This window comes from Ictidomys tridecemlineatus, chromosome 1 (assembly GCF_052094955.1).
Source record: "Ictidomys tridecemlineatus isolate mIctTri1 chromosome 1, mIctTri1.hap1, whole genome shotgun sequence".
NCBI lineage: Eukaryota > Metazoa > Chordata > Mammalia > Rodentia > Sciuridae > Ictidomys > Ictidomys tridecemlineatus.
In genome coordinates this window covers 52,458,173-52,483,652 of record NC_135477.1, presented here as the reverse complement: position 1 = coordinate 52,483,652, position 25,480 = coordinate 52,458,173, and the positions used below count along the sequence as shown (strand labels likewise).

The window sequence follows — 25,480 nt, the reverse complement described above, 5'->3', positions numbered from 1 at the left end:
ATATGATCATTCATTCATTCAATAAGCAAAACATGTATGGAGGTTCTAATGTGTGCTAGGTATTCATTATATATACTTGGTGTTAGGAATCTCTCTCCGAAGAGAGTGGCATGTTTCTGTTTCATAAAGGCAAAAGTTTCATGCTTTTTAAACTTAATATTTACAGTAGAATTCCATGAATGAAATGAAGAGGAAACCCTGTATGTATTATAAAATTCTGGCTACAGTTTTATAAACTGCAAGGAGGTACAAACAAAGTTATTATTGGACTTGTCTGGCCCAATAATTAGTATCCTGTTCCTGTCCAAAACGTCCAATGGTTTGGAATGACACTGTAACGACAACCGCACCCCCCTTCAACCCCACAAAAAAACATGCCAAAAGCCATGCAGTATTCATCCGTAAGTATAACTGAACATTACTCCCTCTCTGGAGTATTTCCTCTAGTGTTAGTATGTTGTGGTGAGAATATGTACTTACAAGCCAAAAAGATTTAGATTAGCATCTGACTCTGCCACTTAATAAACTATTTTGGGGGCAGGTTACTACCCTAATGAATTCTATCTGTAAAACTGGTGGCAGTATCTCTAAATGGTTGTCAGGAATATGAATAGACTTAAAGGGAACATCATCACTCTGGCTTCAGTTGTGTTTTGGATTTAAACGTTAGTAAGCCTCATTTTTGGTTTCCATACCTAATAATGCAATTTTTAAATGCTTTTTTCTATTTCCCTTCCTCTTTTCTACAGGGGATTGAACCCAGTCAGGGGTGCTTAACACTGAACCACAACCCCAGTTTTTTTTTTTTTTTTTTTTTTTTTTTGGAGACAGGGTCTCACTCAAGTTGGGTAGGGCCTCGCTAAATTGCTGAGGCTGGCTCTGAACTCCCGGTCCTCTTGCCTCAGCCTCCCAAGCCGCAATATCTCAACGTTATAGGGGAGGTGAAACATTTTAACAACTTGTTTTGAGCTTCTGTTGCAGTCTCATGAGAGTACAGTATCCAATTAACACAAATGAAACTAAACTTTGGCCCTGTGCGGCATACACCTTTGCTATGTGGTTGTGAAACACCAGATACTAGGATAACGTATATATATACATATATATATATATGTATATATATATATATATATATACATATATATATATGTATATACAGCTCGCATGGAGGCACCAGTTGCTGTACTTACACGCGTGTCATACAGGGGCTTTACCTATTACAGTACAACCAAACTTCTCCTCAATCCTTCTTAACAGCGGATCAAGTTATGTTCTCCAGCGTTAATTGCCCTATTAGGAAACCAAGATTAACAATGCAATAAACTTTGGGGAAATGCTCTTTAGTGTACGAGTCTGCAGGACACGCTCGTGCACGCTCAGCATCCTCCTACCCACGTGCTTCTGGAGCTTGAGGACCCAACCGACCTGTTTGCGTCACGTGACCCAGCTGGCAGGCCCCCGCCTCCCATCTGTGACATCCACAATGATGCCTGATTATGTCCCCTTCTTGGGCAAAGCTGATCCCGACTCCCAAGGAAAGAGAGAAAGTACAAGCATCTTGATGGTTTTCCCCGCAGCGCTCCTCCCTCCCGGAAGAGCGATCCTACGGACTCCCTTTCCTTTACTGATCAGGCCTTACCTCGGGCAGCTCCCCGCTGGGTCTAGGTCTTTCCGGACCGCAGGCGCTGGCAGCTCGCGTCATAGCCCGTAGCCGTGTCGGGGGGCTGCTCAGGCTCCCCGGAGCCCGCGGCCTCGATGTCCTTCCCCCGGTGTGCCCTGCTGTGGGCTCGGCTCCCGGCGGGGCGCCAGGCTGGTCACCGGGCGGCCGTGTGCTCTGCGCTTCGTGCCCACTGCGGGCCCTCCCCTGCGGTTCTGGGGCGCGTTCCTGCCCTTGCCGCCTCGTCTGCCTCCGGTGGCTCCAAAGCCCCGAACACGTCTTTGTTCGTGCCGCTGACTGTGAAACCTCAGGGCCCCAGCGCCGATGGCGACGTCGGGGCCGAGCTCACGCGGCCTCTGGACAAGAGTGAGTGCGGGAGCCAGCGAAGGCGGCGGGCGATGTCTGCCGATGTCTGCCCTGGCGGCCCGGGGGCAGCTGTCCCTCTTCCCCTTGGTGACCCGAGTCCCCTCGAGGGTTGTCGTTGTGCCTGGCAGTTTCTGCCTCCCTCGCTGCTTTGAGAGTCCTCTGACTCTTGAGATTGTGTCTAATTCATCCTTAATGGCCCGCCCAGAGTGACCTTTTCCCCTTTGACCTCCCTCTTCTCCGACTGGTTTAAAACCTCTTGTATTGGGACGTCTTGGCTCCCTCTGCCCCGCCGCCGGGTGTCCTTCTCTGTTCCTCCCCTGCCACAGAACTATTGCCTTCGAGATGGGGCAAAGGGATGAGCAGTGAAAAGCCAGAGGAGGAGTTCTTTCAGGATTCTTTGTCATTGGGCGAGGTCGCAATGCTGGGCTGCATGGTGGGAGAAGGGAGGAACGAGACAGATTCTGATAATCTGCTGTCATACAAGACGCAGCTTGATAAAGGGGTCCTCGCTAAAAGAGGGACCATAATCATCCAGGAGCTAGAGAGAAAGTAAAAGTGTAGCATAAGTGAGTGGCAGTAGGTTTTGTCACCAAAACTAATTTTGATGGACTTGACAGCGAGATCTGTAAATATTTTCGAGGGGAGTTTAGCGTTATATACCCGCACTTTGGCTTTTGGCTGATGAAGAAGGTGAGAGGTTTCCTCTGACCAAGGAGATCCAGGGGATGCCACAACTCTGCTGGGCACTAGCTTTCCAGACTGTCTTCAGGGAGTTACTCCGACCAGCAACAGTACGTCCCCTATTGTAATTTAAGAATACAAATTTCAGCCGGATGCAGTGCACACTGTAATCCCAGGGACTCCAGAGGCTGAGTCGGGAAAAATCTCAAGTTTGAGACCAGCCTCAGCAACTTAGGTCCCCAGCAACTTAGTGAGAACGACTCAAAATTTATAAAAGGTGGGGATGTAGATCAGTGGTAAAGCACCCTGAGTTCAATCCTCAGTACCAAATAAATAAAACTAAAAGTAAAATATGGATTATAGCATGCTTTGGGTCAAATCTTGTTTTTCAGAGCAGTATAGTATATGATGCACCTCATGTCTATGTTATTTTTATTTCTTTCTTTTCCCTTTTTTTTAATTTTTTTTTTTTGAGACAGTGTTATTATGTTGCCCAGGAGGCCTCAAACTTCTGGGTTCAAGTGATCCTCCTGCCTTGTTGGCTCAGTAGTCCTCTGGAGCTGGGACTTCAAGCATATACCACCAGGCCAGTGCTCAGCAAGGCCTTTCACTTTACTTGGAGTTGAGGTCTATATCGTTTTAACAACAATTTTAATAATGTAATTGTATTATTTCTGCTTATTTTTAAATTATAAAAACGTAACATTTAACATCTTAATAATTCTTATGTGTATAGTTTAGTCTGTTAAGTTCATTCACATGTGAAAATGACCTCTAGGACATTTTCATCTTGTAAAATTGAAACTCAGACAACAGTTAACCCATTAAACAACAATTTCCCATTTACTGAAGGCATACAGTAATTTGTGTGAGGTAATTTGGCTAACTTTTTTATATTCAAATATTGATACATTTCCATCTCTTTTGCTTGCTTCTTATCTGATAAGTTGATGTACTACTTCAAGGTTCTGTTCCACATCATTTTGCCATACTTCATACTTTTGCTATTAAGTGTCTCATTTTCTCCCTCTCCCCTAAAATCAGTACTCCTCTCCCCTAAAATCAGTACTCCTTTCTGACCATTGTCTCCGACATGGACCTCTCATTCATCCTTGATTTATATAGCTGCCTACCAGGTGGCTGCACTCAGATTGCTTACTCCTTATACTAGCATGTTCAAGACCTGCTCCTTGTCCAGGTGCTAAGATAAACAACTTGGTGGATTTGATTCTTCCCATTCCTCACCTCCCATATTTAACAGAAGGTCCAGTTGACAAGGCTTGTTGATTCTGTCTGATAAATATTGAGTCCATTCACTTCTTCACTTCAGCCAACTTAAATTTCTAGCTTCTATCTTGGACTGGACCATTGAAATAACTCCTTACATGTCTCCTGGAATACCTTTGATCTCTCTATTCCATTTTCTTTTTTTGGTACTAGGATTGAACCCAGAGGTCCTTAACCTCTGAGCCACATCCCCAGCCCTTTTTTTGTATTTTATTTAGAACAGGGTCTCACTGAGTTGCCTAGGGCCTCACTAAGTTGCTGAGGCTGGCTTTGAACTCTCGGTCCTCCTGCCTCAAGTCTCCCATGCTGCTGGGATTATAGGTGTGCACCACCATGCCTGGGTTCTAGTCTATTTTCTGCCTGCAATCAGAATGTTCTTTTAAAAAGATTGAACCTGTTGCTTTTCTGCTAAAAAAATTGTATTATATTTTTTCATTGTCTGTAATTTAAAAGAGTCCCCAAGTCTTAATATGGCTGGTAAGACCCTGTCTGACCTGGCCTCTCTCTCAGCTTCATTGTCTCCCACTTTCCATCCTTAAGCCATATGTATGACATGTGCCTCTGCTCCAGGTGTACGAAACATACTACTGCTTCTGCTTGAGTACTGCCTTCACTTCAGAGTTAAAAACAAAAACTTTTTTGTAGTTGTAGATGGTCATCATGCCTTTATTTTATTTGTTTATTTTTATTCTGTGCTAAGGATTGAACCCAGTGCTTCACACATGTTAGACAAGCACTCTGCCACTGAGCTCCAGTCCCAGTCAGAATTTAACTTGAGAAACAATTGTATATAGTTATGGTGTATGATGTGATATTTTGATATGTTTGTGTCATAGAATGATTAAATCAAGCTAATTAACAAATTCTTTAATGTACACACTTTTTAAAATATAAGATTTATTTAGTGAAATGGAATTGACACTCTAAGAGGCATGGAGCAGACCTCTTCCAGGAGAGGAAATGGCCCACACTTATTTTTTATGTGTGGTGATGACAATTTTGAAACATATAATAACATTTATTATAGTTTCCTGTCTGGATAATAGATTGCTAAAACTTACTCCTTCTGTGTGTCTGAAATTTTGTACCCTTTGGCCAATGTCTTCACTTTCACCTTCAACCTACCCTGCCACTCCACTCTCTACTTCTCTGGCTTGGCTTTCTTAGGTTTCATGTATAAGTGATGCATTTAGTATAATGTCCTCCAGATTCTTCTATGTTGTCTCAAATAGCAATTTCATTTTTAGGGCTGAATAATGTTTGTCGTGTGTGTGTGTGTGTGTGTGTGTGTGTGTGTGTGTGTGTATTTATATATATATGCATTACACATATATGTTTATATAACTACATAAAGCTATATGACTATATACAACTATATATGTATATGTATGTACGCACACACTTATGTACATAAATATAAATAGTTGTAAATAGTTATGTACAATGGGATGTTTTTTGTTGTTTTGTTTGTTTTATTGAGAGAGAGAAAGAATTTTTTAATATTTTTTAGTTTTTGGTGGATACAACATCTTTATTTTATTTTTATGTGGTGCTGAGGATTGAACCCAGCGCCCTGCGCATGCCAGGTGAGCACGCTACCGCTTGAGCCACATCCCAGCCCCAATGTGATGTTTTGATATGTTTGTATATATAAATATGTTCCACATATAAAATAGGTATGGGCACCTAGATTGCTTCCATAGCTTAACTGTTGCAAATAGTACTGCAGTGAACATGGAAGCACAAATATATCTTTGCATGCTGATTTAAATTCCTTTGGATATGTATCTGGATCATAACATAATACTGCATATTAGTCTCAGAAAATAGATTTGCTCCATCTGTAGTTTATAGGTTAGCAGAATTTTTTCATGCAATTTCATATGCTTTTTTCTAACCTTTTTTTTTTTTGGTCACTGATTTCCCCCCCCCCCCCAAGAAACTGTTGCCCCCACTAGATACAAAGAAACAGAAGCCCAGAAATACCATGATAGTTGCCTGTGATCCACTCCAGGGAGTGAGTATGTACATGTGTGTGCATGTATCTGTGGATCTTATATTTAGGTGTGGGCAAATCTAGTGGCTAGACCAGCAATTTTGAAATTCGGTTATATAAAATACAGTTCTGTTAGTAGGATGCTGTGTTCAGGCTTAATTTCAGTGAGTGTTGAGTATGTCATGACTGCATGAAAATCTGGTTGGTACTTTTCTGGGAAGTAAAAATACAGGCCACTTGGCCTGTGTTTCATGGGCAGGAAACCATCCTCACTTTTGGCCTTTCTCAGAAATGTGTAGTGTGTGACTGGGTCAGTAAAATGTTTATCTCTACAGAATGATACGATAGTATTTTAACATGTATGACCTTAATACAATCTCAGTGTAATAAATTTAAAATATTTTCTCCTATCAAGTTATTGATTTAGCCAGTCATTGTGGTGCATGCCTGTAGTCCCAGCTACTCTGCAAGCCAAGGCAGAAAGATTGTGATCTTTCTAAGATTGTCTCTTCTCTTAGTGAGATCCTGTCTCAGAATGTAAAAATAGGCCAGTGCACAGCATGCTTGTAATCCCATTGATTTGAGAGAATGAGACAGGAGAATCAGTGCCAGCCTCAGCAACTTAATGAATCTCTGTCTCAAAATAAAAAGGTCTAGGGCTGGGGATGTGGCTCAAGTGGTAGCGCACTCACCTGGCATGCGTGCGGCCTGGGTTCGATCCTCAGCACCACATACAAACAAAGATATTGTGTTCGCCGAAAACTAAAAAAATAAATATTAAAATTCTTTCTCTCTTAAAAAAAAGTTTAAAATACATAAATAAATAAAAAGGTCTAAGGATGTGACTGAGTGGTAAATTGTCCCTGGGCTAAATCCCCAGTACCATTAATTAATTTTAAAAGGGCTGGGGATGTGGCTTAGTTGTGGAGTGCCCTTGGATCAGGGTAAATTATTTTTTCATAGTGGTATGTCACCCAGACAGGTGTCTAATTCAACCTCTCTGGTGTCACAGAAATTTCTGTTACTATTTTATTTATTTATTTATTTTTTGCAGTACTGGGGATGGAACCCAGAGCTACAAGGAACTTTCACTATTGTGAGGCAACCCCTTTTTAAAATTGTTCTAGGCCCCAGGCTCAGCTAATTCAGGTGGATGGGATATGGGCTTCCCCACTGATCCTGCCTCCCTGGCCCTGGGTAATTTAGAGCCAGGTGGAATGTCAGATGGCAAAGAAGCAATGCAAGGTGGATAGTATTAAGTCTGTGGGGCTCACTTCTGGTTTTGCAGCAACAGTGATCACTGAGTGAAGAGTGCCTAGGATAGTTACCCAAAATGCTGAATATCAAAATCTTCAGCGCCACCTCCCATTGGGACTAATCCCAGAAAATTGCTGACCTCCCTGGGCCTGGAGCTAGGCAAGGTGGTGACTAAGAAATTCAGCAATCAAGGGGATCTGTGTGGAAATTGGTGAAAGTATAAGTGGAGAAGATGTCTATGTTCAGAGTATCATGTTGAAATCCATGACAATCTAGTGGAGCTTTTGATCATGGTTAATGCCTGCAAGATCTCTTCAGTCAGCTTAGTTGCTGCAGTCATCCCATGTTTCCCTGATGACTGGCACGATAAGGAGGACAAGAAGCGGACTCCACTCTCAGCCAAGCTTGTCAAAAATATGCTGTCTGTAGCTGGTGCAGGTCATATTATCACCATGGATCTACGTGCTTCTCAAATTTAAGGCTTTTTAAATATCCCAGTGGACAATTTGTATGCAGAGCTGGGTATCCTGAATTGAATGAGGGAGAATATCTCTGAGTGGAGGAACTGCCCTATTGTGTCACCTGATGGAGCCAAGAGTGTGACCTTGCAGACTGGTTGAATGTGGACTTTGTCTAGATTCACTAGCAACAGAAGGCCAGTGATGTGGACTGCATGGTGCTAGTCGGTGGGAATGAAGAATCCAGTGGCTATCCTTGTGGATGACATGACTGACACTTGTGGCACAGTTTGCCTTGTGGCTGACAAACTTCTCAGCTGGAGCCACCAGAGTTTGTCTTGACTCATAGAATCTTTTCTGACCCAGTCATTTCTCGCATCACAGTGCAAGTTTTGAAGCAGTAGTGATTACCAATACCATACCCCAGGAGGTCAAGGTGAAGCATTGCTCCAAATTACAGGTGATTGACATCTCTATGATTCTTGCAGAAGCCATCAGGAGAGCTCTTAATGGGGAATTCTTTCCTACTGTTCAGTTATGTCTCTTTATAATAGAATAAGTTTTGAGACATTTTTATTTATTTATTTTGAGGCATTTTTAAAAGTAAAAACAAACCCCGCTCCTTGTTTTTTTCCCTTGGCATTTGATGACAAATTCGCAGAAGACCCAGCTTGTTCCGCTGTAGATTTCTACATCCCACATCATGTAAATGGGGGTTTATTATAAATTGGAGAAAGATGGAGATCAACTGCTGGAATTTCATTTTCCTTAAATGATTTTGTGAACCTTGCAGCTTTAACTAGAGTTCAGCTGCTGCAAGATTTCATACTTCTGAGGGTGTTGAGTAAGCCAGTTTGAATGGTTGGGGATGTTGAGACTCTGCATGTGATTGCTCTTGGAGATTTTTTTTGTCAGAACAGTTAGCAATGAAGCAGCTAGTTCTCCAAGGTCTACGCTAAATTAAAAGCAAGGATCCTGGGCAACCCCAAACCTGTTCTTTGTAGCTGAGCAAGCACCCTGTAAGGCAGGGGCAGGCAGCTCAGCCTGAAAAACTGTTTGGTGGGATCCTGAGGGCGGAAGAGGATAGCAGAGTGCAGCAAATGTTTCTTTGAAGAAAGAAGCCTGATTCATCATCATCTGCTTAATCATGTAATTTGGATTCCCCTTTGTATCTATTCCTTTCTATGGCTTTGCCTTTAGCCATCTTGACCTTTTCCTGGCCAAATATCCTCTTGGGCCCAAAAAATTATTGTACCATAGTCTTCAGGAACACAAACCTGCTTCATGCTATGTAATTGTTAACATTCGTATTAGATAATTTGCTTAACCTTCCTTAGCCTACCGTGGTCATAAGTTTTAGGTGGTATTATAGTACCTTTTAAGTATTTAATTTTCATTTTCCTTCCTGGAATCTGTTTGGCTTTTCCAGGGACCCGACATTCAGTCAAAAGATTGATGTTTTTGTCTCTTGTAGAGGAAATTAATAAAGTGTCTGTGTTTGTGATTTTAGGTCTGAAAAATTATTCTAATTATTAGTAATTAGCTTCCTTTACCTCCATTGAAATCAGCTTCCTTTACCTCCCACTGAGTTAACTTATGCCATCTAGAACAAAATGAGAGGAATGTGTTCTTCATAAAATCATCATCTTCAAACTAAAGATCATCCCAGTTCTGTAGTCTTCTGCATAAAAGCATGATGATCTGATCCTTGCCAAATTGGTTGTCTTTTCTGCATTTATTTTAGTTGTTTACTGTTTGTTGTTGTTGTTATACATGGACACAATATCTTTATTTTGTTTATTTATTTTTATATGGTGCTGAGGATCAAACCCTGTACTTACATGTTGGAGGCAAGTGCTTTACCACTGAGCTACAACCCCAGACCCGTTTACTATTTAATATGCAGAATGGTTGTAAGTAAATGAAACGGCATGGTTATCTAAAAATGGCTTGATAAAAATTAGAACCTAGTTCTGAGCCCATTACACCTTGCCCATTTCCTCTGCAGTATAACAGGAATATTGCCTGATTTGACTATTATTTTTTTCTAGATATTTCATTGCATATTAACCCATAAAGAGGACCAACTAAAATCTTCAACTTCTTACATATCATGACTTCAAGTTTCTTCTGCCATTTGGTCATTTCTCTAAAATATGAAATGAATGTTGAATTTTTATGTCTTTCTTCTAGACGAAGTAAAGAAGATCTTAGATAAGTTTTATAAGAGGAAAGAAATTCAGAAACTGGGTGCTGATTATGGACTTGATGGTAAGACATATAATATCTTTATAGAGATGTAGTATTACTTTGTGTAGCTTTGTATAGCTTTTTCAGTGTTCTATGGGACCTCTTATGCCCTGAAAGTAGGAGTACAATTGTGGTCTGGAGACAAGCCTCTGACCATTGCTTCTTCGAGGATAGGAGGCTGGCAAGGTTCACCTGTTGAGCCAGAGCACACAGCATAGGAGCTGCCTGGGCACCTTTCCTTCCTGTTGTGCTAGTTTTTCAGCTTTAGCCTAGATCAAATTAAACCAGCTGAATTATCCACATAGTAAAAATATAGAGATACTTTGAATTTGGTGTGGTGCATTTTGTGCTTTTAAAAGGAGAACTGAAATGAAAACTAAGCCTTACATATTTTGATTTTGTTTTCTGCAGCTCGTCTCTTCCACCAAGCTTTCATAAGCTTTAGAAATTATATTATGCAGTCTCATTCCCTGGATGTGGACATTCACATTGTTCTGAATGACATTTGCTTCAGTGCAGGCAAGTCTTTAGAGAATTTTGAAAATTCTATTGAATGTACTTTCTGTTTATTACATACTTCATGTTTATTTCTCTAGCAGGGCTTATTTGTTTTAGAATATGTCTTGGTAATATCCTTTGTAAATATTTCAGTGCTTGGATAGGAAGCTTTGTAATCACTTGGCTTTTATATTGGGTCCCTCAGCTAGTCATGAGAATGTCTTAGACTGAGACCTTAATCTGTCATCTTCTTTCTGCTGTGTATTAACATGGGCCACAATGGAATGAGCTCTCACACAAGATAGGATTAGTTCATAGCATATTCTACCTGTTTCTGCCGCTGGCTTATTTCTCCATCATGTCAGGATAAAGTTCTTGCTATAAAAGAAAAAACACAAAGTAAGAACATCATTTTATTCCATATATGGAATTATATAAATACTCACATTATTATTATTTGGTGGTGCTTTGTATTAAACTCAGGGCTTTGTGCATGCCAGGCAAGGGCTCTACCACTGAGATACATCTCCAGCCGTTTTAATTTTATTGTGAGGTAGAGTCTCACCAAGTTGCTCTGGCTGACCTTGAATTTGCAATCCTTTTGCTTCAGCCTCCCAACTATCTGGGCTTATAGGCATATGCCACCATATCTGGCTAGTTTTACACACACACACACTCACTCACACACACACACACACACGTATAAAATAAAATGGATAATATTCCATTGGGATCCATCTATCTATCTGTCTATGTAATATTTATATAGTTTTATATATTTATCTTTTTGTACCAGGGATTGAACTACCCAGGGACACTCAACCAGTGAGCTACATTCCCCCACCCCTTCTTTGTTTTGAGACAGGGCCTTGCTAAGTTGCTGAGACTAGCTTTGAATTTGCTAAGACTGGCTTTGAATGTGAGATCCTCCTGCCTCAGCCTCCTGAGCTGCTGAGATTATAGGCTGGCAATACCATTCTTTATTCTTGTTAAATTAAGAAAAAAGAATAGTGCTAATCTTTGCCAGTTATACTGGGATAGTAGAATGTGGTTGTTGGCAGCTACTTTTCTTCTTTTTTTTTTTTCCTAAAAATATAAGTGGAATTTGGATGAAAAAATAAGAAAAAGAAAGTTCTAGGAAAGGATAGGGTCTCCTCTTTTAGGACTTTTCTTATCTTGGCCATGCTCCCCTAATTTACCTCAATAAGAAAAAAGATTTTACTCCTTTTGGTTGTAGATAGCAAGTAGATTGCCCATTTTTTAAAAAAACATTTTTTTTCTTAGTTATAGGTGGACACAATATCTTTATTTTATATGTACGTGGTGCTAAGTATCAAACCCAGTGCCTCATGCATGCTAGGAGAGCCCTCTACCTCTGAGCCACACCCCAACCCCAGATTGCCCATGTTAATCTGTGTTTTATTTTCTAGCTCATGTGGATGATTTATTTCCATTTTTCTTGAGACATGCCAAACAAATATTTCCTGTGTTGGAATGTAAGGATGATCTACGTAAGATCAGTGACTTGAGATTACCACCAAACTGGTTAGTTCCTTCATTTGTGGATTTGAAATCTTCTGTTTCTAATTTGGGAAGACTATTATTGTGTGTTTTTGTATCATATGCTAGGTGGCAAATTATAAGGAGTCTGAACAGTACTGTTCATTCTGTTAGGCTATTTCCCCTTGATCCTATTCAAGCGTGGGCTTGTATTTTCCTAAGGCAGATCTGAAGCAGCTTGAGTAGGGTGTTAGCCTTGCATCTGAGCTATGGCCTTCCTGGAGTCAGCTGAATGCCAGGGTGTTAATACTGAATTCTCTCCCCTATGGGTGGAACAGCAGCATCTTCTAGCACTTCAAGACCTCTCAGAAGCTTTCTGCTCAGACCCTTGCTAAGTGGCACTCTTGAAGGCCCTGCCAATTCTTACCTTCAGCCAGGCTGTGGCCAAGGACCCACTTGAAATCATTGCAGAGACTTCAGGGCTCCCTACTTCCTTCACCCTTTATGCTCTCCCACATTCTGCCCTTCAGATTCTAGGTGCTTCCGCAGCTCTGCATTGACTTCTATGCTCTGTTCTGTGGGACTTTCTTACTCTGCTCAGAGTCTACCTCCTTGTGCCCTGCTTCAATCATCTCCAGTGTCCCCCCCTTTCAGGGGTTGCACCTGTTCCACACATTTGTAAACAGTTGCTGCATATATTTTGCCCAGTTTTGTATTTGCTTATAGAGACAGCACAAGTCCACTCATTACCAGGCAGCCATCAGGACCAGAAGCAGGAGGCTCAATTATTATAATAGTTTATATTGAATTCAGAGATCTGGGAATGTTTGCTTTTAGGTTCACATATTTAGAGCTGTGGGAATGATGTGAACATATCTGTGGAGCAGATAGCAATTTAAATTTAGTAACTCTGCAAGAAAAGAGGTTTATGCAGTGGGGAAAATACCTAAGACATTAATTTGTACTGGGGGTTTTCTGTCCTCCATTTAGTTAACATTGTTTGGAAATCGGTAATTATTTTAATGTGCATATGAAACCAGTTACTTAGTTTTTCAAAATATCTGTGAATGTTAGGATGTTTTTGTGGGGTGTTATCTATCTATTTATTTAAATTAAAAAAATTTTTTTTTCAGTTGGTATCTTTGCTAGGTTTAATAGAATTAAACTGTTTACCCATTCATGTTTTAGGTACTCAGAAGCCAGAGCCATACGGCGGAAGATAATATTCCATTCGGGCCCCACAAACAGTGGAAAAACTTACCATGCAATTCAGAAATACTTGTCAGCAAAGTCTGGAGTATATTGTGGCCCCTTGAAATTACTGGCACATGAGATCTTTGAAAAGAGTAATGCTGCTGTCAGTATATCACCAAATATTTGCTCTTTTTTTCTTGTTCCATTTTCTTTTGGGGTTGAAGTTGGACAAGGGGAAAAGAAAGATGTAGTAGTTTACTAGTAACAAATTATACCTTATTTCTTTGCATCTAGGAAACTATTGATTGTAAGAGGTGCCATTATTATATGTGTAATTAAGAAAGAAAAGATGCTCAGTGTGGCAGTATATACCTGTAATCCCAGTAGCTCAAGAGGCTGAGGCAGGAGGATCTCACATTTGAGGCTAGCCTCAACAACTGAGTGAGGCCCTAAGCAACTTAAAGAGACTCTGTCTCAGAATAAAACATAAACGGGTGGGATGTGGCTCAGTGGTTAAATACCTCTGAGTTCAATCTGTGGTACTAAAAAGAAGAAAACAAAAGAAAGGAGAAGATGCTGCTAATTGAGCTCTGGCATGCTCTCAGTGCTTAATATGCATCCTGATATTAGAGATAGTAAAATGCGGAAAAGTGAACATGATAGAAGGGATGAATAAAACATTGTAGAATATTTTATGCCTAGAGAGAAATGCAGAGTGGCATATAAATAACCTTGAATTCAAGCTGTCAGATCCCAGCTTGCTTCATCTATTTATTTATTTATTTGGTACTGAGGATTAAACCTAGGGACACTTAATCACTGAGCATATCCCTAGTCCTTTTTATTTTTTATTTTGATACAGGATCTCACTAAGTAGCTTAGGGCCTCACTAAGTATTGCTGAGGCTGGCCTCAAACTTTGAATTCTCCTGCCTCAGCTTCCTGAGTCACTGCAATTATAGGTTTGCACCACCACAACTGGCTGAAACTACTTGTTCAAAACTGAAAGGACTAAACCCTATAATCACTGAGACATCATTTCACTAAATGGGTCACATTTTGACTTATTATTTTATTAAAATTTTACAATGTGAGATTAACCAGTTTTGGTTAGGTAATTTGTATTTTTTTAAATAATTTGGGTACATAATTCTTCTATCCATAAATATTTGAAAACGTATTTACTCAGAACAAAAACTTTTTTTAATATAACCACAGGATATTTATCTGAAGCAGGATAAATCATTTAATATGATAGAATACTATTATTTAATATACAGTCCATATTCAGAATCTGTCAGTTGTCCAGTAGCACCCTGTCGCTCCCCTCCAGGACTCCTTTTGAGGTTTCCCACTGTTCTAAATTGTCTCTAGTTTCCATTAATCAGGGATAATTCCTTTGTCTTCCTTTGTTTTTATAACTTTTGTACTTTTAGAAGACTGCAGGTCAGTTTTGTTGCAAACTGTTGCTTAGTTTGTATCTGTCTGATATTCTCTTATAATTATTATGACTCAGATCACTTAGGGGTGGTGACCAACCCTCCAAGTTTGACTGAACTTTACTCAAAGTTCTTTGTTCTGGGGAACCCCTCAGTAGTGGGCAAGCCAGTTGTTTGAGCACTCTCTTATACTACAGCATTGGTATTTCCTTCTCAAGGAAATATATGGAGGTTGTTACAGTCTTAAATTTTATTTTTAGTATTCTTTATAATTTTTTTATTTTTAGGGAAAAAAATATGTATATTTTGTTGTTGTTACAGGGATTGAACCCAGGGGCACCTAACCACTGAGCCACATCCCTAGCCAGCTTTTTTGGTACCTGGGATTGAACTCAAAGGGCAGTGAACTACTGAGCCACATCCCCAGCCCTATTTTATTTTATTTAGAGACAGGATCTCGCTGAGTTGCTTAGCATCTTGATATTGCTGAGGCTGCCTTTGAACTTGTGATCCTCTTGCCTCAGCCTCCCTAGCCACTGGGATTACAGGTATGCGCCACTGTGCCTGGCTTCCTAGCCTTTTTTTTATTTTTAATTTTGAGACAGGATTTTGCTAAGTTACTTAGGGCCTTGCTAAGTTGCTGAAGCTGGCTTTTAATTCATGATTCTCCTGCCTCAGCCTACCCAGTCACTGGGATTACAGGCATGTGCCACCACACCCAGCTAATTTTTAGTATTCTTTTTTTTTCCCATTTTTTAAATATTTATTTATTTATTTTTAGTTATCGGCGGACACAACATCTTTGTTTGTATGTGGTGCTGAGGATCAAACCCGGGCCGTTCGCATGCCGGGTGAGCGTGCAACCGCTTGAGCCACATCCCCAGCCCCCATTTTGTATTCTTGAGTATAGAAACAATCATGTTCATTTTAACAACTCCAATAGTACAGAAACAAAGTTAAAAAGTTAAACTGTGGGCTGGGTTGTGGCTCAGTGATAGAGTGCTTGCTTGGCATGAGTGAGGCACTGAGTTTGATTCTCAGCATCTCATGTACATAAATAAATAGAGTAAAGGTCCATCAACAACCAAATACATATATATATATAAATTTAAAAAAAATGAATGTGCTTCAGTTTCTCATGTTCTTATTAAGGATTTCACTGGTTGGAGATATTTCCAGTTTTACCTAAGTTATATAAGAAAGTAGCTCTTATTTCATTTTCTATAAAAAAGAAAAGAAAAAGGCATTGGGAATATTTCTATTTCAGCTGTTAAATAAATTCCTTGGTAATGAAGAGAATAGACACACAAAACTACTTTTTGCTGTTGTTTTCAAGGTAGAAATATGACTGGGTTTCTTTCTGTCATTTCAGGGTGTGCCATGTGACTTGGTGACAGGTGAAGAGCGTGTGACAGTTGAAGCAGATGGGAAACAGGCTGCCCATGTTGCTTGTACTGTTGAGATGTGCAGTGTCACCACACCATGTATGTAAATACCACTGAAAAACTATGACTTAGTATTTTTTATTTTAAAATATGGTTGTACTTGTGAAATATGATTTTTTTAATTAAAAAAATTTCTGTAGTTAAAGATGGATAGAATGCCTTTATTTGTTTATTTTTATGTGGTACTCAGGATCGAACTCACACATGCTAGGCAAGCACTCTGCCACTGAGCTACAGCCACAGCCCTGAAATATGATTCTTGTTGTGAAAAAACATTACATATCTGGAAAAAGAATAGTACAACAAATGCTGCCTGCCACTAGTAATAAATACAAATATTGTCATGCTTACTTATAGAAATTAGTTCCCTTTTTTCTTTTATGTATGTTTGGGGGTTTTTGCATTTTATTTTATTTGGTATTAGGGATTGAACTCAGGGGCACTTTACTGCTGCGCTATCCCCAATGCTTTTTATTTTGAGATATATCTTGCTAAGCTGCTGAGGTTGCCTTGGACTTATGATCCTCTTGCCTCAGCCTCCTGAGTACCTGGGATTACAGGCGTGCGCCATCAAACCCCAGTCCCACCCTTCCCCCCCCCCCCCCCCCCCCCCCCCGTGAGTGGGGGTGTAACCTTTGATTGAACTCAGGGACACTTAACCATTAAGCCAACATCCCCATCCCTTTTTCACATTTTATTTAGAGACAGCGTCTTGCTGAGTTGCTTAGGGCCTTGCTAAATTGTTGGGGCTGGCCTGGAATGTGAGATCCTCCTGCCTCAAGCCCAGGCTGCTGGGATTACAGGTGTGCACCATTGAACCCAGCAATGTGGTGGGTTTTTTTGTTTGTTTGTTTGTTGTTGTTTTTGTTTTAATTGTCAGATGGGCACGGTAAGTTTTTTTAATGTGGTGCTGAGGATTGAACCCACTGCCTCACATGTGCTAGGCAAGTGCTCTGCCACTGAGCCACAACCTCAGCCCATGGTGGTTCTTTTTAGGCAGATTCTCAAGGCAGTCTCTGAGGTTGGTGAAAATAAGGTAAATGGAACTGCTTACTACAGAGAATGGTGTCTTCCAGTGGTTAAGAGTATGATCTAAGTGGTTAAGAGAGATGACCTAAGTTTGAATTTCACTTACTGTCTAACTTTGGGCAAGTACTTAACTTCTCTGGGCCTCAGTTTACTCTTTTGTCAAATGGAGATAATGGAAGTACTTAACTTCCTAGAGTTGTTTTGAGAATTAAATGAGATACAATTATAAAATCCTTGGAACAAGCCAGCCCAAGAGACCCATAATGAAGGATGATGGTGATGGTGGTAGTGATGAAAGCTTGAATTTTGATGTTGGATTTGTTTATAATACTATTTAAGTAATTGTATTGCTCATAATAACTTTTTCATTTTAAGATGAAGTGGCTGTAATTGATGAAATTCAGATGATTCGAGATCCAGCCAGAGGATGGGCCTGGACCAGAGCACTTCTAGGTTGGTGGTTTTAGTGCATCAAGCCTGGGCTTTATGACATCTGCACTATTTATATATCTGCTTGTCATTGCCAAGTAGTCTGTCAGATCCCCTTTTTCTAACAAAAGTCTTCTATAAAAGTCAGTGAAGTGTGAGTTTTTGATTTTTGAAATACTATTTCAATAATGGGAAATCTACTTTTTCTATTACAAAATAGGTATAGCTGTGTAATTAAAGTCAAAATGTTTAAGTCTCTTGGCTGGGCATGTAGCTCAGTGGAGGAGCGCTTGCCTAGTATGCACAGAGCCCTGAGTCCAATTTGCAGTACCCCAAGGCAAAAAAAAAGTTCAAGTCTTACCACATTTGCACAATCACTATTAATATTTTGTGCCATTTCTTTTTCTTATGTATGTGGTATTTTCAGAACATTTAATTTTGTATCTTTCTCTTTTTCAGTTCTGTTATTTCATGGCCATTTTTTCATATTGTTAATGAAACTGCATCTCCTCCATTGAAGAGCTGTACCAGAATTTGTTCTTTAAAGTTGAACTTTTTTTTTGGTACCAGGGATTGAATCTAAAGGCATTTTAACCACTGAGTCACATCCCCAGGCCATTTTATTTTTTGAGACAGGGTTTTGCTAAGTTGTTTATGGACTTGGTAAGTTGCTGAGCATGGCTTTGAATTTGTAATTCCCTGTTTTAGCTTCCAGGTCACTGGGATTACTGATGTGCATCACAAGATGGCAGAGTTGGAACATTTTTCCCTATTATTGATAATGCTGAAGTAAAAATCTTGTGGCCGTGGCTTTTTATTTTTTATTTATTCATTTAGGGTAGGGTCCTGGTAGTATGGAATTCTTAATGTCCTTGGATGTGAATGATTATTCTACTACTTGATTTTGGAGTAAATTTTTGATCAGCATGTTGTAGGGCAGGTATTTTCAAATTTAAAAACAAATAACTGAACTCTTTCTTCAAATAATACTGATGCATTAGGCCTATAATAAAACAGGTGGAAATGGATCTGGCCAGGGGTAAGCAACTTGGACTTTCTTTTGCCCTCCAGCTCTTAACTTCTGTGATTCCATGGAGCCTAATTTGAAAAACACAAGTGTAGGACTAATGTTGAGCCCTAAGCATCAGGATGCCACGTTCCAGTCCTGGCTGACTTCACCCTGATAGACTTGAAACCTTGGCCAGAGGAGTTTTAGAACTTTTGAGATTTAGAAAAACAGGGATGATCTTAGCCCATTAGAAGGCAGTGGTGGTTTGACATTTGCATCAAAGAGACATTGCTGAAAACATTTGATAGACTTGTAAAATAATAGGTAAGCTAATAAAGGTAAAGTATTTTTTATTTGTGAATGTTATATACTTAATTATAAGTCTTTTTAAAAAAATCCCAATTGTGCATTTACAGGACTGTGTGCTGAAGAAATCCATTTATGTGGAGAATCTGCTGCTATCGATCTGGTCACTGAGCTTATGTATACAACTGGGGAGGAAGTGGAGGTACTACATTATATATTTCATTTTCAGGTGGCAAAGCAAATAGCTAAGAGTAGCTATACAGTGGCTTTAGACCCTAGGCAGTAGCAAAATTAGAACCTAACTAAAAAAGAAAACTTCATTTTTTTTTTAATAGTTGACTATCTCATATATTTGGTTGAACCTCATGATGTGAAGTGTGAAGTTCTGACAGAGTAACAATTGCATCCTGAGTCTTCCAAGAATAAGAGGCATTCTTCCCCCCCCCCCCCCAGCCTAATGCTGGAGATCAAACCCAAGGCCTGGGTGATTCTTCATCTTCACAAAATTCTTTGGGATTTGACCATATCAGTTTAGAATAAGTAAATTAGGACTTTTGTATCCCTTCTGCAAATTCCTAGAGTAGAAGTAATTGGTTCCTTCTAACTCCTACTTTTCTTTTTCTTTACCTGAGTTTTATAATAAGATGAAGAAATATTTTTAATTGGCCATTGTGTTAGTTTTATGCTCAATTTCAGGGAGACATTCTGGAAAGTAGTGGAAGAAATTCTGGATTCCATTCTAAGTGTTGCTGTTTTTACCTTTGCATTTGGCGGCAGATCATAGTTAGAATTGGAAAAAGCTCTGACTCAGTTTTTTATTGGGCTCTATTTTACTCATTCATGAAATGGAAATAACAATTAATTCTTCTGAAGTTGCCATGTTTCCATGAAAATCAATATATGTGAAAATGCTTTGAAAATGTATGGAACACTGTATGATATTCTATTAATTTAGAAATGCCAATGAGAACTGATGGTAACACATAATGTTGAAGTGAATCCTTTCCTGTTTCCCTTGAAAAACGTTGGTACTCATCAGTTTTTAGCTACTGTTGATTGCTTGGCAAGTTTTTAATTTATTAGTCAGAGGAAGTTGTGTTGGATATGTTATTTTACCACTACATGTCTTTATTGTAGGTTCGAAACTATAAGAGGCTTACCCCCATTTCTGTGCTGGATCATGCATTGGAATCTTTAGACAACCTTCGGCCTGGGGACTGTGTTGTCTGTTTTAGCAAGAATGATATTTATTCTGTGAGTCGGCAGATTGAAATTCGAGGATTGGAATCAGCTGTTATATATGGCAGTCTCCCACCTGGTAATTATTGGCCTTTGTTGTGATAGGATCTGAAATTTTTTATTTTTGCCAAATATGTTAAAATATGTATAGAAAACATAGTAAAAAAAATTGAAGTAAGCCATTTGGCTTATTGGTAATTTTTTATAGATCATATGGAATAAATATTTTTTCTAGTTAACCTGGTGGGAAGTAGGAGTATTTTAATTACTTATAGCTCTTATAATTTGCTCTTATCATAGACTATATTTTAAATGGTGAGTTTATGATTTTTTTACAAAATGTCTTAAAATATGGACCCAGTAATTCCCTTCAAATTATTGTCCTGAAATCTAATAAGAATCCTCAGAATAAGATTAGTATGCTGGGGAAGTGTGTTGCTGCATGAGGGGCAACTTAAAGGAATGGAGGTAAAGGATAGTGACTCTTTGAGGATATAAAGAAAGAAATTTTGAAATGATAAAAATTTTATTCATAAAAATAGAGCAGGGGCAAGGGTTTCTAAACATGCTTAGTGTGATGTAGTAAGGCTGGACAGTGCTGATCTAACTGTTCCTATTGCAGGAACCAAACTTGCTCAAGCAAAAAAGTTTAATGATCCCAGTGATCCGTGCAAAATCCTGGTTGCTACAGATGCAATTGGCATGGGACTTAATTTGTAAGTAATTTGTTTTTAATAAGCATCGATATTCAGTGAATTAGATAGCAGTGTTTGTTTTTGTTTTCAATTAAAAGAAATTTTTTTGTAGTTGTAGATGGACAGAATGCCTTTATTTGTTTATTTTTATGTGGTGTTAAGAATTGAACTCAGTGCCTTACACATGCTGGGCAAGCTCTGTGCCACTGAGCTACAGCCCCAGCCCCTGTTTTCAATTTTTTTTTTTTTTTTAAAGAGAGAGTGATAGAGGGAGAGAGAGAGAGAGAATTTTTTTAATATTTATTTTTTTTTAGTTATTGGCGGACACAACATCGTTGTTTGTATGTGGTGCTGAGGATCGAACCCGGGCCGCACGCACACCAGACGAGCACGCTACCGCTTGAGCCATATCCCCATCCCTGTTTTCAATTTTTGAATTGGGATGAATAACCAAACACTTCACTTTAGAAGAATGGCCATTACAGTATGGATTTGAGTTTTATTTTGCTTATATATATTGAAGGAATAAAAAGAAAATATTATATAGTACTAGGACTTTGGTGTGTTGCCCCTTACTCTGCTAACCTGTCATTACCTCACTTTATTTTCAGTTTCTTGGCTAGCAGGTATCCAAGTGCCTATTCTGAACATGGGGCTGGCCATTCTCTCTAGTGATAATGTTAAGCCACAATATTCCATCGTAGGTAATGAAGGTACCTATATACCTTTAAGAATACAAGAAGTATTAATAGTTCTTAATAGCAGCTCTTTTTTTTCTTTTTCTTTTCTTTTTTTTTTTTTTGAGATGGGATCTCACTGTGTTGCACAGACTGGCCTTAAACTCTTTTGGGCTTTAGCAATCCTCTTGTCCCAGCCTCCTGAGTAGCTGGGACTACAGGCACATACCACTACACCTGGTATAGCTAACTTTTTAAAGCAGTATGAGAACACCTTGGGTTATTTATAAGAAAGTCATTCTCTGGGCTGGGGTTGTGGCTTGGAGGTAGAGTTATTATTGAAAAAAAGAAAGGAAGAAGCCAGGCACCTTGGCGTACACCTTTAATCCCAGCAGCTCCGGAAGTTGAGACAGGAAGATTGCAAGTTTAAAGCCAGCCTCAGGAACGGTGAGGCACTAAGCAACTCAGTGAGACCCTGTCTCTAAATAAAACACAAAATAAGGCTGGGGATGCGGCTCAGTGGTTGAGTGTCCCTGAGTTCAATTCCCGGTACCCCCATCTCCCAAAGAAAGGAAGAAAAAGAATTACCAACAAACTTTTTTTTTTTTTAATATTTTTCGTTATAAATGGAGAAGATACCTGATTTTGTTTATTATTATGTGGTGCTAGGGACTGAACCCAGTGCCTCACACATGCTAGGCAGTTGCTCTACTACTGAGCTACAACCCCAACCCCATCAACAAACATTTTTTCCTTGTTTATTTATTTTTATTAATAAAAATTTCACTTTGTATGTGGTACTGGTGATTGAACCCAGGGCTGCTCTACCACCAACCTATACCCTCAGTCCTTTTTATTTTTCATTTGGAGACTGGTCTCACTAAGTTGCCCATGCTGGCCTCAAACTTGTGACCCTCCCGCCTCAGTTCCTGAGTAGCTGGGATTACTGGTGTGCTCCATCACATCTGTCTTCTTTTTTTAAATGGCAGCAAAATGGCAAATAGGCCTTAATTAGAATCAAGTAACAGAGGCTTGTTTATGCATTCTGTGGGATCACTTTCATTTCTATTTCAGGAGCATAAGGAGAATCATTTTTTACTCTCTTATAAAGCCCAGTATCAATGAGAAGGGAGAGAAAGAACTAGAACCAATCACCACCTCCCAAGCCTTGCAGATTGCCGGCAGAGCTGGTAGATTCAGCTCACAGTACAAAGAAGGAGAGGTTACAACGATGAATCGCGAGGACCTCGGTTTATTAAAGGAAATTTTGAATAGGCCAGTGGATCCCATAAGGGTAAGGTATAACACATGAATTACTGCTTCTGTGGGGAATTAAGTCATATCTTCCCTCTCCCACATCCATACTCCTGCCTGGAAGCAGAAATAAGCAAAAGAAAATTTTGTGCCTTTGAAACCTCATCAAGAAAGCCCACTTGGGGCTGGGGTTGTAGCTCAATGGTAGAGTGCTCGCCTTGCGTGGGGAAGGCACTGGGTTCGATCCATAGCACCACGTAAAAATAAATAAAAAAGGTATTGTCCATCTACAACTAAAAGAAAAAAGAAAGAAAGCCCTCCTTTATTTTTTTTAAGAGACATAGAGACCCCTTGTTCAGAGAATGGTATGCAAGTGAAAGATACAGATTGAACAAGTTTAGTTGACCTGATTTTCCTTTAGTTCTTCCTAGAAATATAGCAGCAGGTAGGGGGAGAGGGGCAAAGTTGCTTCAGGTGACATTATCTATGTCAATGAACTGAAAAATCACCAGAAGTTTGATTCTAGAAGTATGGATCAGTAACAGCTCTGAGCATCACAACTTCAAGCCAGAAAAGACAGTGTTAAATTTTGGTCAACGTAGTTATTGAATCAGAAGTGTACACATTTTAAACAAATTAACTTTTAAAAATTAGTTTAATGTTGCCTGGAAAAATTCACTTACATGTGGCTCATTTGTCAGTAACACTAGATAAAGGGAACATATGTGAGATAATGCAAGACAAAAATTCCTGGAGGAAAGCAGTGGTTGAAACCACTTCTATAATTTTTGCAGTGGAGTGTGGTTAGGTTCATAGGGTTAGGTTCACTACAGCTGAAGTTTGACACACCCTCATTTCCCTCTGGGTTACCTTATTTCTTATATTCAGACTCTTTTTCCCTCCCTCAGGACCCATCTGTCTTCCTTCCTTTCTATTTTCTTTCTGTCTTTGCTTTCTTTATCCCTTATATTTACCTTGGGCGTTTCTTAATGCTGCAATATATTGTTAAAGAGATAACTGGCCTCCTGTTTAGAAACTTTTTCTTGGTATGTGTGTGTATCATTTTTATTGCCCTGGTTAAATCAACTGGGTTTTTCTCTTTTATTTAGTGGAGAGAATTGAGACCTGGAAAATTTTTATCTAGTAAAGCATTTTGGTACTCCATCAGCTCATAATAGGTTTTAGGAAAATGACTAAAATAAAAGCACAAGACTGTTTCCTTAATGAGAATTATCTGTTATTTTTATTAAATTATCTCATCAACTTTTCTAATTGGTAATAAGTAGTAAAATGATGGTGATTTTTTTGTTTTGTTTTCTGTTTTACTCAAATTCTTGTCATTTAACTCCTTTGGTGAGAGATAAGCCTGAATGTAGGACTTTAATTTGAAATAATTTAAGCAAATTTATCCTTTCAAGAAAACCCCAAACAATCAGCTCACGTTTATTTTATTTTTTACTTTTCCTAAAGGCAGCAGGTCTTCATCCAACTGCTGAACAGATTGAAATGTTTGCTTACCACCTCCCTGATACAACACTTTCCAATCTCATTGTAAGTAGAAACTTTGAAGTCTCATCTAAAAATGGTGGTATGCTAGAGAGTTACTGGTCCACCTCATGGGTCTGGGTGGATAGTCTGCCTTTGTAAAGTTGCTCTCCATGGAACTTATCTTGTAGATGAAGACTTTCTTTCAAAATTCTCTGGGAGTTTCTTGAGGAATGTTCTCTCTGAGTTTCAGGTTGGGAGGCTGTAGGGGAGATCTCTTAGCTTCGGGAGGCAGTGAATAAAGCAGGCCTTTCTGGAAGTCTCTTGTGTATTAAAGACATTGTCTTCTGTAGACTTTATTCCTGCCCATTGATGCAGTCCAGTAACTTCATATATTTTTCCTCCCCCAGGATATTTTTGTAGACTTCTCACAAGTTGATGGGCAGTATTTTGTCTGCAATATGGATGATTTTAAGTTTTCTGCAGAGTTAATCCAGCATATCCCATTAAGTCTCCGAGTGAGATACGTGTTCTGCACAGCCCCTATCAATAAGAAGCAGCCCTTTGTGTGCTCCTCATTGTTACAGGTGAGCCTTCATCTCTGCTATTTTGGCTTGTTTAAGGTAGACACCTTTTTTTCCAAATAATTGTTTGTTATTTGAAATTAAACATTTGGGAGAGTACCATATAAATATAAGAGACTTTCTAAAAACTTAAATATTCTTGACTCTTTTTCTCACAGATAATTTTTTTTTTTCCCCAGTATTGGGGATTGAACCCAGGGGGTGCTCTACTGCAAAGCTACATCCTTAGCTCTTTTTATTTATTTACTTCATATTTTGAGACAAGTTCTCACTAAGTTGCCCAGGATGACATCAAACTTGTCATCCTCCTGCCTCAGCCTTCCAAAATGCTGAGATTACAGGTGGGCACCACTATGCCTGGCTTTACAGATAATTTTTGAGGGAGGTAGAAACCTTGTCTTACATTTGGGCTTATATGGTAGCCACTGTGAAGAAGCTAAAACAAAGACTGGAGTTGTATCTCAGTGGCAGAGTGCTTGCCTCGAATGTGTGAGGCACTGGGTTCCATCCTTAGCACCACATAAAAATAAACAAAATAAAGATGTTGTGTCCATCTACAATTAAAAAAATTAAAAAGAGGCTAAAATAAAAATGATTTAAAAATATATTTTGAGGGAAGGCACTTTGCCTGATGGCAAACCTTTTCCTTATTGTTGTGGGGTAACTATTTCAAAGGGAGAGGGATTGCAGTATTGGCAACAATATTCAGTTTTCTTAACTGTAAGGCACTGTGCTGGGTGGTTGTC

At 39.3% G+C, this 25,480-nt stretch overlaps 1 protein-coding gene and 1 pseudogene across 2 annotated transcripts in view; both read left to right on the top strand.

The window, feature by feature from the left end:
• The first annotated feature begins 1,685 nt into the window (after positions 1-1,685).
• The window catches only part of Supv3l1 (Suv3 like RNA helicase), a 27,242-nt gene continuing 3,447 nt past the window's right edge, over positions 1,686-25,480 (top strand). Inside the window, exons 1-13 of one of the 2 annotated variants that reach the window (XM_005325961.5) lie at positions 1,686-2,023; positions 9,896-9,973; positions 10,364-10,471; positions 11,881-11,995; positions 13,139-13,307; positions 15,955-16,066; positions 17,432-17,509; positions 18,911-19,002; positions 19,938-20,118; positions 20,662-20,755; positions 22,486-22,705; positions 24,136-24,216; positions 24,561-24,737. In XM_005325961.5, coding sequence (XP_005326018.1) covers positions 1,756-2,023; positions 9,896-9,973; positions 10,364-10,471; positions 11,881-11,995; positions 13,139-13,307; positions 15,955-16,066; positions 17,432-17,509; positions 18,911-19,002; positions 19,938-20,118; positions 20,662-20,755; positions 22,486-22,705; positions 24,136-24,216; positions 24,561-24,737 — 1,773 coding nt within the window. In that variant the 5' untranslated portion in view covers positions 1,686-1,755. Of the gene's footprint in view, positions 2,024-9,895; positions 9,974-10,363; positions 10,472-11,880; positions 11,996-13,138; positions 13,308-15,954; positions 16,067-16,747; positions 16,831-17,431; positions 17,510-18,910; positions 19,003-19,937; positions 20,119-20,661; positions 20,756-22,485; positions 22,706-24,135; positions 24,217-24,560; positions 24,738-25,480 lie in introns of those variants that run through there. The other variant, XM_078041142.1, reaches the window with a different exon arrangement.
• On the top strand, positions 2,032-9,940 carry LOC101966815 (ribose-phosphate pyrophosphokinase 1-like; annotated as a pseudogene).